The following is a 15,168-nucleotide window of genomic DNA, read 5'->3' as shown; positions in this document are numbered from 1 at the left end:
ATTTAAATAGGCAATAAAATATTTCTTGTATCAAGCTTTTTACGACTTAAGTGCTGATCGGTTGGAAGTATCATGTAGTTTTAAATAACGAAAGAAAATGTTGAGGCCAGTGATGTTAATTTTGAGATATTGGTCAAAATATGCAATTTTCAAGCAAAAATAAATGTGAATTTTACCATGACTTCTTCAATGAATCTTCATTTTTTGGCATTGTCTGTAAAGTGAGTTTGTAAAATTTGTTCTGAATATATTAATTGATACCAATATTTATTGTTCCTAACATATGATAACGAAAAAAATTCTATGGGTAAAAATAGGTAGGGCTAATGTTTCAAGATATTAAATTTAAGAAATGTGTAGATTTGAAAAATTTTCTTCTAAATATCCTTCCACCACAAGAAAATTTCCCCATAAATCTTGTTTCTTTATGATTTGGAGAGCATTTTTTAAAATTGAATATAGTGCAATTTGCATTGTTTAGATCAAATATGTAATAAAAATTGAGCTTTGAAGTTAGAAGGTTCTGACAAAACTTCTCTCAAAAGAAGACGAGTGACATTCAAATTTCAACAACCAAATTGCAGAGTGTCATGTCTCAATAAGACGACAGATTTACAGTCTAAAAATTAACGTAATGATTAGTATATTTGGTGTTTTATTGGAGTGTAGCATTGTTCATCATAAAAAAATACAACTATCAAAGCTGCAGATGGGCATGTGTAAAACTCTAACACAACCAGTTGAAAGATATATGGTACATTATTTGTTCTAATTAATAACTACACCATAGGAGATGCATCAGGCAATAGGAATGGAAAAATCAGTGAAATAAGGTTGACATGATTTTTTTCCTTGCACTCTCTTCTTTTTATGATAATTAAACAATATTTGACGGGCGTATTATGTGCCATGGCGGTGCACTTCATTCAAATATTTATCTACTTAGTCATAACATGATTTTCTAGAATTTTGACTGGAAATGATGCATACCTGTAGATCTAAAATGTAACATAGGGCATATCCATCTACAGTTTGTAATCGCTCATTTTGCCGGAAAAAATAAGTTAATAATATGCGTGACTTGACAATTTAAACTTCCTTGTGAGTTTATCTTGACTGGCATATATACTTCATTTACGCCTTGGTTAATGCTGTTTATTAGGGGTATATCCCTATCGAGTACAGATTTTTCATTCTTTTATCTAATTGAAATAGTAGTTGAATTTTCCAGTAAACTCCCACTCCATTAATTCCTACAGCAAGACTGTTAACTTGAAACACCCCACCCAATCAAAGAAAAGACGATTATCAGTAACTTGAAAGATAAACATTTCAAACATATTTTATAATTTATTCAATATTATACATTTATTGACTGGGTTCGAGGGCAACATGCGTTTTGTCGGACCCAAGATCCAAACTGTTTTCCTGAGGCCGTTAGGCCGAAGGGAAACAGTTTGGTTCGAGGGGTCGAAAAAAACGCATTTTGCCCGAGAACACAGTCAATAAATGTTTTGTTATACCTTTTACTTTTTATTTTGACATAACATGATGTAAATTTTGTTTATCCGCACTGCGGTTTAATTTGGTCAATTCCGTAAAGTTCTGTCGAACGCCAACGAATGCAAATAAGATACAGCTGACCCCGCCCACACTGTGACGTAAGCGGTCCAACATCTCATCGACAGGTCCAATATCTCGCTCTGCGGTCAAACATCGATTTTTTATGACCGCTCAGTAAACCATTGGAAATGTAAGACTTTTTTGTTTTTAGTATAGAATTATATAGAAAACAATTTTAAAGATATAACAAATATATATATAATCACATAGTATTATAATACCAGAATAAATCTCTCAATCTCATAACAATGTTTCAATGAGCATCCCCTATATTCCATTTGCTTCTCTTACAAAGACTTTTCAGAACAATTCTCTTAAACCGCCTGTCCAGAAAACCGTAAATGAGGGGATTTACTACGTTGTTAATGAAGATGGACCTTGTCACTATAGGTAACACAGCTGAAGTTACTGGTCCAGGTTTGGCGATAAACCCGCCCTTGATGGCTGTCCATACGGTGATAACCAAGTGTGGAAGATAGCTTAAGATGAAAGCCAGGCAAATAGCAAAGGCAATTCTGGTGATTTTGGTTTTTGACCGAGGGTCTCCTTTAGTCTGACTTTGTTTTGCCGGGTTGAACTTTACAGTATAATCCGAGTGTTTGGGCGTGAGATCCCCAGACTGTGAAGCTATGTTTGAGATTTTTTGTAGAACCACGGCTTGTTGTCCGTTGCTTTGCAGTGAAGTAGAAGAGGTTTTCTTCGAGGAAATTGATGACAAGCTGGTGGTTTCGATTGAGGTACGAAACCTAATGTGTTTGAAGACCTTTTTACCAATGAGGATGTAAATCACAGTCAGAAATATAATTGCAAAAACGAACAACAGGAAAAGGACCCCATTGAGAACTACAGGGTAAATTGTGTTTTTATACCTGTCGTCTGTTGAACAATCGTAACCAGTCACGTTGTATGGAAGCCGAACATGTCTTGTTCCAATCAGGAAGAAAACCGGCCATGAAAATAAAATAGCTATTATCACAGCTACGCAACAGAAAACCTTTGCTTTAAATACAGACATCTGAGTTTTGAGCGGCCTGCACACTCTTCTGTATCTGTCGAATGATAATCCAATTATTAAGAAAACTGAAGTCAAAGCCACGACGGTGTTATTAAATCGGAAAAACTTACATGCTCCTACTGCATAAAATGTGTACTGAAAGTTCATTTCGATAATCTCAAAAGGCATGCAAACCACAGACCCCACCAGGTCTATAATGGCTAAAGCCACGATGAAGGTTCTGTGGGTACTGCTGTCAAATTTGAACAAATAGACGAACAACACTGTTAGATTTCCTGGAACACCAAGCAGCATGAGAATTCCCAGGTAGATCATAGGAGCTAACCGTCTTTGAACCTCAATTTGGTTTAGTTCCTCAAGTGTAAGCCCACCGTCAGGAGTCGTTGATTCCATAGCTGGTGACACTGCCATGAACCATTTATATCTCTCGAAATAAGTGTTTAGCAAAGTCTTCAAAAATATTTCTACCGCCTTGACATAGAAGATAGTTACAAGTTTGAACTTTTTTAGGAATCCTTTTTAAAACTGGTGTAATTCCATAAATAATAACGTCTGTGCCACCTTAGACCAACGGATTAGGAAAACAAATTCTCCCTTTTGCAGAATGCAAATTAAATTCTAAAAGTATATAGGCACAATAAAAAGACACATTGTATTAAACCTTGGCAAATATCTTTGTTGTTGGATGGTGATGTTCATTTAGTATCAAATTTCATTTTCCTGCACTGCAGAATACATACAATGTTAAACTTGCTTTTTAATGCATAACGGGACGTTATTTATTATTTGTACATGGTACGACTGTATATTTTTGAAACAATTATTTATTCTTGCCTTTCAAGTTTTCCTTTTTTGTAACTTAATGGCCAGAATGTTTTAAATGCAACACAATACGTAATGTTCCATCCCTTCAAATACGGGGAAAAAAACCCAGTGACAATATAAGTTACTGTTATTTAAACTTTACATATATTTAAATAGTCCATATACATGTACATATTTTGATACAATTAATAAGTTTTAATTACTAGTATATGAGTGCAAGGGGAAGAACTAAGGTTTACCGCACGTTGCAGTTTTATTTGGGTTGGTATGATAAAACAGTATTTATGTCAAAACATGCTGACCAAATTGTTGAAATATTTCATAATTATATTTTTTTGCTTTTTTTAATTGCGATTATTATAAAAAAATTTTGGTATAGGTTTCTCTGTTACTATAGATTATACTTTGTTGTAAACTTTTTAAAAGTTTTTTAGTCAAGGAACAAACCAATGATATTTAATTATCTAGACCTTTTATCATGTTTTTTCAAATACATGAAAATTAATATGGGCAAATGATATTGTGCAAAAAAACCTTGATCCTAATTTAACCTTAGGACCTTTATGTATTTGCCAATCAGTCCGTTTCCAAAATTAACACTTTAAACTTTATCTTCATGTACTCTTCAATACTAGTATTTAATACAGTATAAACTCTCAAGCTTTTCACTGCGTAGTGAACTAAACGCCAAAACATGCCAATCTAGAAAATTCTATAAATATTCACAGGAAAGCTAGTATAACTTTTACTAAATTCTTTATTAATTTACTATGAAAATATTCATCATAAAAAACGTACGAAATGAAATATTAAGATAACAAACAGTGAAACATTCACAGAAGTTCATTTAAACAATACAGTTTTATATGAGCAACAGAGGTGGGATCAGGTGCCATTGAGGTGTAAGCGGTCATACCCGCCGTGTGCTCCTACTCATAATCGGATAAACGGAAAACTTGGTAGATAATTCAGTATGAAAATAATGGCCTTGAGAAAGACGTCCGTCAACCTTTGACTTAACGTCAGATTGTATTTGCAGACAAGGTCACTCTATCGACCATAGAATTTATAGAATTTACGATATGTTGACTTTAAATGATATTGTTGATATCCTTGTATCATCAACTTATTTGTGAATAGCTTACCTCGTTTTAGATATTGTTTGTACGAATAACATACTCTTTCGTATCCAATCAACTTGGAGATATAAACTCCATATGCAAATGATAATGGCATATTGCTATATACTTAGTACATAAATAAGGGAATAGAAAAGTCAAAGTCACCACGTTTATCAAAGTTTAGTTGTCAGTTTGCCATCAACATCTCCCTCTAGTAAAACTTCCAAATATGAAACAGAAGTGTTAGACGCTGTGGTGTCTTTTATTTCGAGTTCATTGGGTATATACATACGAATGAACTGAATATCATTAATTGATAAAACGTCTTCTATTTACAGTATCTTAATGTCAAATTGAAAGCCAAGCAAGAGACTTCTGCTTCATGTAGAAGTTTTTGAATAAATTCTGCTTCACATGAATACAAAAACAGGTCTGCTTATCACGGGGCACAATTATTTTCCTCGGGAATTCCAACATATTGTTGGAAGACTAAAATAGATACATGTATTGTCAATGAGAAATTAAGTATCCTTTTTTAATATCAGCCTCAGAGTAGTTGTGTATACAATCACTCGGAATGCTTTTTTTTAACAAAATAAGTTTGCAGATGACCATTGACATGGTATGCAAATTTACAACTTCCACTTTTATTGAAGAAGTTGTCTATGGTGTCTGGCTTTAACATATCGTGGAAATAGTTGTTTAAAGTATTGAAAATTTGCAAGTTTCGATGCTATTGATATTTTGTAAAATATTGTGATTTCAATTTTTCTAAAAGTTACTTGGAGTTTTAAAGTATCCACATCTGATTAACACCGGTTTTGGAATATGTTGTTTTACAGTACTCCTGAAGTCTCCGTGAGGAGTAAAGAAAAAAGCTTGGTTGAACATTTACTATTACATTGTGAACCTTTGCTTCTAACCAATATCAAAACCATTAAGAATGACAAGCATAAATTATGAGAGTATTAATGAGAATATGTGCTTCTAATTCTAACTGGATTTCATTGCTTCTTTGCAAATATGTATAATAGAGTTTCATGTCATCCATATTATACAACAGACAAATTTGAAAGACACTTTCATATTTCTTGATTTTCCAGGTCTTTATTAAGTTTTTTCAGTTTTATTTCCCTTTCAAGGTTATTTCACTTATATGAAACGTCACCATATGCCGGTGAAGAGCTTTACTCTGCACTCAGGAACATTGATCTTTATCGAGCCAATGCCTGCCGTGACATTGGGCCTCAGTTCTTAAGGTCCTGCAACTTTCACTTCAAAGTGCCGAGCGCTTTGTGAAGGAACAGTCGCTACATATTTTTAGTGACTTGGGTTTGTCGCGACCCGGGCTTGAACCCTCGACCCTCCGATCATGGAGCATTTTTAGGTCTGGAATGATAAAGTAACTGTCTAGAAAATCAACGACAAAATTCAATGAAATAAAAAATTCCTCATTAACACAAGAAATCATTCTGAAACAAATTCCTCAAGGACTGACCTCATGACACAGCTAGAAACTTTTGTCTTGATATATGGATATGCACAAAGAACTTTTTTTTAGATAGATATCATTTGTAACTGGGTTTCTCTCAATATAGATTCCTCTGGGATGGCAAAAATAAAATAAAAATAGTATAATGATAATTTCCTTCTACAAGTAAGACCTTGGATAACGTTACAAGTCAAAAGTATCTTGTCGTGAATCTCTAGCATGCTGGAGAATTTAAATAATGGATAGACATTAAGTAGTAGAACTTTCCTAATTAATTAATTAATTGACACAACACAAAACTTAAATTTATCGGTTATTTTTTCTTGCAGACACTATTGAAAACAATTCTCCTAAATCGCCTGTCAAGGAAACCGTAAATGAAAGGGTTCACAATGTTATTAATGAAGATGGACCTTGTCACTATAGGTAACACAGCTGAAGTTATTGGTCCAGGTTTGGCGATAAACCCGCCCTTGATGGCCGTCCATACAGTGATAACTAAGTGTGGAAGATAGCTTAAGATGAAAGCCAGGCAAATAGCAAAGGCAATTCTGGTGATTTTTCTCTTGGAATTATCTTCTGGAGTAGTTTCATTTCGCTTTCGGGTGCTATTTCTTCCATTTTCCTTTGACGGTTTGGGCTCCTCCCTGGGAGATATCTTATTGTTGACATTCACAAGTATAACTGCTTCTTGTCCGTTACTATGATCTTTTGTAGATGACGTTTTTCTCGAGGAAATTGACGAAGATTTAGAGGACTTGAATGTGTTCCGAAATCTAATGTGTTTGAAGATCTTTCTACCGATGAGTATGTAAATCACAATTAAAAATACGATCGCAAAAACGAAGATGAGGAAAAGGATACCGTTGTGAGCCACTGGGTAAATTGTCTTCCTATATGCGTCATCAGTTGAACAATCATAACCAGTGATGTTGTATGGAAGCTGAACATGTCTTGTTCCAAGCAAAAATAATATCGGCCACGAGAACAATATAGAGAGAAACACTGCTATACCACAAACAACCTTCGCCATGAACACAGTCAACTGGGTTTTCAGTGGTTTACATACTCTTCTGTATCTATCCACAGACAATCCAATCATTACGAAGATAGATGTCAAAGCCACGAAGGTATTGTTGAACCGGAAAAACTTGCATGCTTCCACTGCATAAAAAGTGTATTGAAAGTTCATTTCGATAATCTCAAAAGGCATGCAAACCGCAGACCCCACCAGGTCTATAATGGCTAAAGCCAATATGAAGGTTCTGTGGGTACTGCTGTCAAATTTGAACAAATAGACGAACAACACTGTTAGGTTTCCTGGAACACCAAGCAGCATGAGGATTCCCAGGTAGATCATAGGAGCTAATCGTCTCTGAACCTCAATTTGGTTTAGTTCCTCAAGTGTCAGAACTGCCTCAACTGTCTTCGACTCCATAGACGATATTGTAGTCAAATTCCCATCGTAACCTGTAGAGATGTTCGCTAAATTTTCATAGTGTTGAGTTGAATTTTCGTATGGGTTGTCCATGATGCTTTGTTATCGATATAGTTGTTGACAAGCCTGAGAACCTTAGAAGGAAGTTTTAAATCATATTAAGATGCCTGGGTCATATATTTAGGCTTGTGATAATGTACGTTTATTTTTTCAAGTGCAATTTCCGAAATAATTATTACTGAGTACTTATAAACAACACACTAACATACATACTTTAAGACGATGGGACATAGCAATCACTGAATAAAACTTGTTGTGCTCTAGCAACTACTTGACTTTAAAGTACCACTTAATACTCATGCACTAGTGGGATAGGAGGATAACACTACTGAATAAGGTGCGGAAATAAAGAGGATGGCACCTTGACAATGTTTTGGCTCATTTTTATGGAGAAGAAATATTCGTTATTTTGTTTACACACTTATAATGCACAGAACATTTATTGCATGATATATACAGGTGTTATAAATTTTCAACTGTTATTAATTTCTGTCTTCCAAGTATGCTCTTTGTTTATATTTATGACTAGAACACAAAAATGCGACAAACACAGTAGAATCAAGATTTGATAAAAGGGGACAAAATCGAACGCGTCTATTTATATCATTATCCTAAAGAACGAGACTAAGTCACTGTAAACATGCAGGATTTTAGTTCTCGCAAGTTAAATTCTTCTTACCAAAGTTTGAAAATTGTATTGAGATTTTCACCGTCGTTGAAGTTTTATAGAACTGTGTAAGTATGGTGTTCCGTTGGGGCCACTCGCACCTTCGCTTTCTCGCCTTTAGGGCGAAGATGCGAGAGTGCGAAGTTGCAATGGCGAAGGAGCAAAAGTGCGAAGATGCGACGGCGAAGCGCGAAGATGCAAAGGCGAGAATGCGAGGGTGCGAAGGCGAAGGAGCGATACTAATATCGCACTTTCGCCTTCGCAACTCCGCACTTTCGCCATCGCATTTTACTTCTGTGGAGCTCTTTATCGTTATGAGTTTATTTTAGTGGGCTCTTAGATGTTATTGGTACGCATGCACTAGATTAGTGTGACTGCCCCAAAATGGATGTACAACTAGGCTTGAACATTATCATGATTATGTAACTCTATTTTAAAACGTAATGCCCACTATATGTGTGTGCACTTCAAGACTCCTGTCACTTTTTAGGTCACCTGAGTCACTCAGGTGACCTATTGCTATCTGTTTTCGTCCGTCGTCGTGCGGGTGTGCCTCGTGCGTAAACTTTTCACATTTTCGACTTCTTCTCAAGAACCACTGGGCCAATTTCCACTAAACTTGCCACAAACTATCCTTGTGTAAAGATGATTCAAGTTTGTTCAAATGAAGGGCCTCACCTTCTTCCAAGGGGAGATAATTAAGAATTAGTGAAAAATTAATGGTATCTTTTAAAAAATCTTCTTCTCAAGAACCACTGGACTAGGTAAGATGAAACTTATGTGGAAACATCATCAAGTAGTGTAGACTCAAGTTTGTTAAAATCATGACCCCCAGGGGTAGGGTGGGGCCACAATGGATGATCAAAGTTTTACATAGAGATATATAGGAAATTTTTTTAAAAATCTTCTTCTCAGGAACAGCTAAGCCCTAATTGGTCATATTTATATGGAAGCATCCTCAGGTAGTGTAGATTCAAGTTTGTTCAAATCATGACCCCCGGGGGTAGGGCGGGGCCACAATGGATGATCAAAGTTTACATAGAAATATATAGGAAAAGTCTTTAAAAATCTTCTTCTCAAGAACAGCAAAGTCGTGATGAGTCATATTTATATGGAAGCATCCTCACGTAGTGTAGATTCAAGTTTGTTCAAATCATGACCCCCGGGGGTAGGGCGGGGCCACAATCGATGATCAAAGTTTTACATAGAGATATATTAGAAAAATCTTTAAAAATCTTCTTCTCAGGAACAGCTAAGCCCTGATTGATCATATTTATATGGAAGCATCCTCAGGTAGTGTAGATTCAAGTTTGTTCAAATCATAACCCCCTGGGGTAGGGTGGGGCCACAATGGATGATCAAAGTTTACATAGAAATATATAGGAAAAATCTTTAAAAATCTTCTCAAGAACAGCAAAGTCGTGATGAGTCATATTTATATGGAAGCATCCTCAGGAAGTGTAGATTCAAGTTTGTTCAAATCATGACCCCCGGGGGTAGGGTGGGGCCACAATGGATGATCAAAGTTTTACATAGAGATATATAGGAAAAATCTTTTAAAATCTTTTTCTCAAGAACTGCAAAGCCATGATTAGTCATTTTGATATGATAGAAGTTTTACATAGAAATACATAGAAAAAATATTTAAAAAATTTCTTCTCCAGAATCACTGGGCCAAGAAAAATGAAACTTATCTGGAAACATCCTAAGGTAGTGTAGATTCAACTTTGTTCAAATCATGACCCCCAGGGGTAGGGCAGGGCCACAATGGATGATCAAAGTTTTACATGGGAATACATTGGAAAAATCTTCTTCTCCAGAACCACTGGGCCAAGAAAGATGAAATGTGGAAACATCTTCAGGTAGTGTAGATTCAAGTTTGTTAAAACCATGATCCCCAGGGGTAGGGTGGGCCACAATGGACAATGAAAGTTTTACATTGGAATATGTAGGGAAAATCTTGAAAAAATTCTTTTCTCAAGAACAGCAAAGCCATGATTGGTAATATTTACATGGAAACATCAGGTAGTATAGATTCAGGTTTGTTCAAATCATGACTCTGGATTCTTGGGATAGGGTGGGGTCACAATGGACGATCAAAGATTTACAAAAGCTCCTTTCAGTTTATTTTATACTTCTATGGATTGTTGTTTTATACTCAGGTGACCGTTAAGGCCCTTGGGCCTCTTGTCTTAAATAGCATACCTTAATTCAATACCGTGGTTTAATTACAATAACATTCGAATTTCATTATGCAAAAATCCTTGCTGGAAATATATTCGGAACAGACTGAACAGTTCATCTTCTGCAGACGCCATTTTTATAAATAAAATTATCTTCAAACGATAGAGAACTCCACAAAAAAAGGCGAAGGCGAAAGTGCGAAGGTGCGAGGGCGAAGGAACGATACTAGTATCGCTCCTTCGCCTTCGCACTTTCGCCGTCGCGCTTCGCCGTCGCATCTTCGCACTTTTGCTCCTTCGCCTTCGCACTTTCGCCATCGCAACTTCGCACTCTCGCATCTTCGCCCTAAAGGCGAGAGTGCGAAGGTTCGAGTGGCTCCAACGGAACACCATAATGTAAGTAATGAAGTAACCATAAACTGCAGTGAGTGAAGTTTCAAGCTATAATTTCAAATCAACAGAAGCTGCATTAAATCACTGCGACTTCTTTAATTGAGTTACGTAACCAATCTAAACAGATGGAAAAAAAATATCTGTACATCCTTATTATTATGTGTAAAGTCTTTAAGTAAAAATATACTGGCTAAATATTACATTCTTGAAAGAAAACATATCTTATTTCTTTACTCCTGGCTTTGGGGCCATAAACTTTTGATCTCAGTCTCACTTTTACAAAAGGAATTTATAGTGGAACTGTAAGACCGAGATCAAAAGTGAGTTTCATGGTCCTGGAGCCTGAATTTCGAGGAGACCAGCTGCATAAATGTGATGATGATTATAATACATCATCAACCTGTAAATTTTTTGTCATATAAGCACAAGTTCATGGTTTAAATACAAGATCAAAGTTCAAGATACAAGGTTCAATACTAGTTCAAGGTGGGACCAAAGTGGTAATAGCCTGAGAAACTCAAGGCCCTTACGCCTCTTTTATTTGGGGGGGGGGGGGGGGTTATGGGAGTAATAGACATTTTTGCTGAGGTGATACAAGCTTTAGATTAGTTAGCATTGTTTATCCAGTTCCTAGTGTAAATTAGCATTTGTTTTCTTGTGTTTAATCTTCTTTTTCATTCGCCTCCTGTGTAAAGGTATGCAATCATACAACCTTGAAATTGTGATGATGTTTTATAATATAGTTTACAATTTGTGTCTTTAAATATCTTATATACATGACGTATAAAATTTTCAATGTACCTTGAAATCATTTTAATTCGGCGGGGCCAATGTTCGTGGTAAACGAAAGATTTTAATGGTTCGTGCTTAATTTTGTGGGTTACTCGTGTATACAAAAAGATTCAATGCATGAACCCACATTGACAAGTTATTGTTCGTGAGGGTGTACATTTGTGGGTAAAGGTGATCCAAGAAATCCTCGAACATTTTATACCCACGAACAATAAAGATTCCACAGTTATTATAATGTAATTCAATCTATTTGTTGAACAAATGTATTACAAGGAGAAGGTTCACTAAGTTGGAAGAACTAGTATCCAATCCTTTTGTGTCTATAATACAAGAGGCCCTAGGGCCTTAATGGTCACTGAGTATAATGTAACAATCCATAAATTAAAACAAAATAAGCTGATAAATAGAGCTATTTTGCCCAAAAGCATGAGAAATAGGATGATCAGGGACCAGCAAAATATTCATTTAGTACTCAATAACAAATCATAATGTTGATCTATTTATTTGTGTCACTATCCTCATGCGGACTAAACAAAACAATATTTCTAGAGCACTATTAGTTAACATATTTCACTCCCCCTCACATTGGCATCTCTTAGTCTTTGAAGATTATTTAATGTACAAAGATATGGTATTTTTGTCCCATTTTCATTTATCTTTTGTTTAAGTTTACCTGACCATTAAAAACTACGATAGTACTTTTAGTATTCAATAATATAAAAATTCTTATGAATACAAGGCTTTATCTGTAATCTCTACTTGTTTAGCTGATTTCTTACTTTTGCATCATTTTCCAATCTGTTTATTGATCCCTATTGAATGTTGAATGCCAATTATATTAATATTTTGAAATTATGTAATTCAATTGACCTTTTGATTCACATTTTTACAGTGATTAACTATCACAGGTGAATAGCAAAGAGGAATAACTTCTTTCAGTAGAAATTAATAAATTGACCAAAGAGTACAGAATTTCAAAATCTGTTAAAATCAGTTGCTTATTACAACTTTATATACTCTATTTGCCTCCTAGATGCCTAGAGCCTCACCTTAAAACCAAAATCTCTGACCCCAGGGCTATGAATTTTAAACCTTTTTGAAAAGATATCCTTGCTCATCAAACATGCAATTAGTTTTTCTGTTTAATTCCCAGGGGCATAGAAGAAAATTATCAAAAACAATAATAATAATGCATTTCCACAATATATTCAATAAATCCCCCACTCCCACATGAACCCCTGATCCTGGAGCCACACATTTCACAATTTTGGAAGAGGGATCCTTGATCATCATAACCATGCGCCTAGTTTATCTGCTAAATACCCAGGGGCAGAGAAGAAGATTTTCAAAGAATACAATTAACATCAGAACCCCTGATCCGGGGGCCAATATATTCAAAATTTTAGAAGATGCACTCTTACTCATTATAACTATATACTTGATTTATCTGGTAAATACCCAGGAGCAGAGAAGAAGATTTTTTCAAAGAAATATGCACTTTCACCATACAATCAATAGAACTCTACCCTTCCTTCCTGTAGAACCCCTCACCTTGGGGCCATAAATTTCACAATTTTGGAAGAGGCATCTTTGATCATCATAACCATGCACCTACTTTATCTGTATTATACACAGGGGGAGAGAAGAAGATTTTTTGCATTTTCACCATATGATCAATGGAGCCATGCCCTTACACCAGAACCCCTAACCAAGTGCTAAGATATTCACAATTTTGGAAGAGCCGTCCTTGCTCAAAATAACAATATACTGGGTTTGTTTGCTAAATACCAAGGAGCAGAGAAGACTTTCAAAGAAATAATGCATTTTCACTATATGATCAATAGAGTCCCCCACTCCTGCGAACTCCTCACCCTGGGGCCAAAAAATTTCACAATTTTGGAAGAGGCGCCCTTGATCATCATAACCATGCAGCTACTATATCTGTTTATATACAAGGGGAGAAAAGAAGATTTTTAAAGAATTTATGCATTTTCACTATAGAATTAATAGAGCCCTGCCCTAATACCAGAACCTCTGAACATGGGGCCAAGATATTAACAATTTTAGAAGAGCTGCCCTTGCTCATCGTAACTGTAAACTTGGTTTATCTGCTAAATACCCAGGAGCAGAGAAAAAGATTTTCAAAGAAATAATACATTTCTATTACATAATCAATAGATCCCTTCTCCTGCAGTATCCCTCACCCCGGGGCCACAAATTTCACAATTTTGGAAGAGGCATCTTTGATGATCAAAGCCATTCACCTAGTTTATCTGCTTTATATACAGGGGGAGAGAAGAATTATTTAAAGAATTTATGTATTTTCAATATGATCATTAGAGCCCCACCCTAACTCCGAAACCCATAACCCTGTGGCCACGAATTTCACAATTTTGGTAAAGGGTTCAATGCTTATTAAAATCATGCCAACGGTTTGACTGCTTGATGTCCAGGGGTACAGAAGAATACTTTTAAAGATAACACTAATTTTGATGGTTTTACCCCACCCCTCAGGCCTCAGGAGAGGAGGACAGGGACATGAAATTCACAAATTTTGTACCCCTTTTCCCATTGATGCTATATGCCGAATTGGTTGAAATTGGGTCAGTGGTTCAAGAGAAGAAGCTCAAACTGTTCATAAGTTTGCGACCGACGAACGACGACAGGCAAAACCAGATAGCAATAGGTCACCTGAGTGACTCAGGTGACCTAAAAATACATTCAAAACAAATGATATGTACTGGTAAAATTATTGGGGCACTCCGATCCCGGTTTCTGCGGATTTGTGGATGTACAATCTTCTCGTAGAACCATTCCAGTGTTACTGCAAACGCAGTCACCTAATGACTCGCTAAAACAGTAAACAGCTATATCTATAATTGCTACTGGTGCCATTTCATCAACATTTTGCCGATTTAATCAATTATAAATTTATTTTTTTCTTATCTGTATTGTCATTCTCCATCTACAAGTATATGTTTGTACCGAGTAGGATTTTATACGATTTATTATCATTCTTACTAGTATTTTTTTAAAGAACCGACAGTCCAGTTTTGACTGTCTAACAAATATTGTATGATGTCTTGCATGTATATATAAGTATTAGGCTAATCCCTATAAATGTGCTGTAAGATGTATTTCTTCAAACTAGAAAGTGAATTTTAAAAATGAAATAGGTAAAGGGTATGCTCTAATAATAATTTTTAACTCAGATTGCCAACTGATTTATGTTCTTTTGAAAAGATTTTTCAAAGGTGAAATGAATTTTCAATACATGACCAACTTAACGCCACCCTAGGATCTGAACCAGGGGCCAGTGGACCACGAATTTTGCAAGTTTGGTTGAGTCTTGAGGGTTTTTTTATAATCATGTTAACAGTTTGCCTGCTAAATGTAGAGAAGATTTATAAGATACCGTATAGCGGGAATTTTAGCGGGGTGCTCACTTTGGCTTATTTTAGCGGTTTTGTAGTAGACCGCCAAAATTTAAATAATATAAATAACTTTGATCAGTCTCTCGTTAAACGTTGTAGCTTCCATCTGGTATTGCAATTTACTC

General features: G+C 35.6%; 2 protein-coding genes across 2 annotated transcripts; both read right to left on the bottom strand.

The window, feature by feature from the left end:
* Window positions 1–1,337: 1,337 nt before the first annotated feature.
* Window positions 1,338–3,133, bottom strand: LOC133183781 (cholecystokinin receptor-like). The gene has a single exon (XM_061318689.1). The coding sequence runs from the start codon at window positions 3,047–3,049 to the stop codon at window positions 1,877–1,879; it is 1,173 nt and encodes a 390-aa protein (XP_061174673.1). The 5' UTR covers window positions 3,050–3,133; the 3' UTR covers window positions 1,338–1,876.
* A 1,069-nt stretch (window positions 3,134–4,202) lies between these two features.
* On the bottom strand, window positions 4,203–7,638 carry LOC133182635 (cholecystokinin receptor-like). The gene has a single exon (XM_061317482.1). It carries the CDS (start codon window positions 7,605–7,607, stop codon window positions 6,390–6,392), a length of 1,218 nt encoding a protein of 405 aa, XP_061173466.1. The 5' UTR covers window positions 7,608–7,638; the 3' UTR covers window positions 4,203–6,389.
* Window positions 7,639–15,168: the final 7,530 nt, after the last annotated feature.

Source organism: Saccostrea echinata, unplaced genomic scaffold, assembly GCF_033153115.1.
Source record: "Saccostrea echinata isolate AGI-Se365-2 ecotype Australia unplaced genomic scaffold, CSIRO_AGI_Sech_v1 ptg000009l, whole genome shotgun sequence".
Lineage (NCBI taxonomy): Eukaryota > Metazoa > Mollusca > Bivalvia > Ostreida > Ostreidae > Saccostrea > Saccostrea echinata.
This window is presented reverse-complemented; position numbering and strand designations above follow the sequence as displayed.

Coding starts and splice junctions, on each gene's coding strand:
- LOC133183781 (XM_061318689.1), bottom strand. CDS start 3,049: ATGGCAGTGTCACCAGCTATGGAATCAACGACTCCTGACGGTGGGCTT.
- LOC133182635 (XM_061317482.1), bottom strand. CDS start 7,607: ATGGACAACCCATACGAAAATTCAACTCAACACTATGAAAATTTAGCG.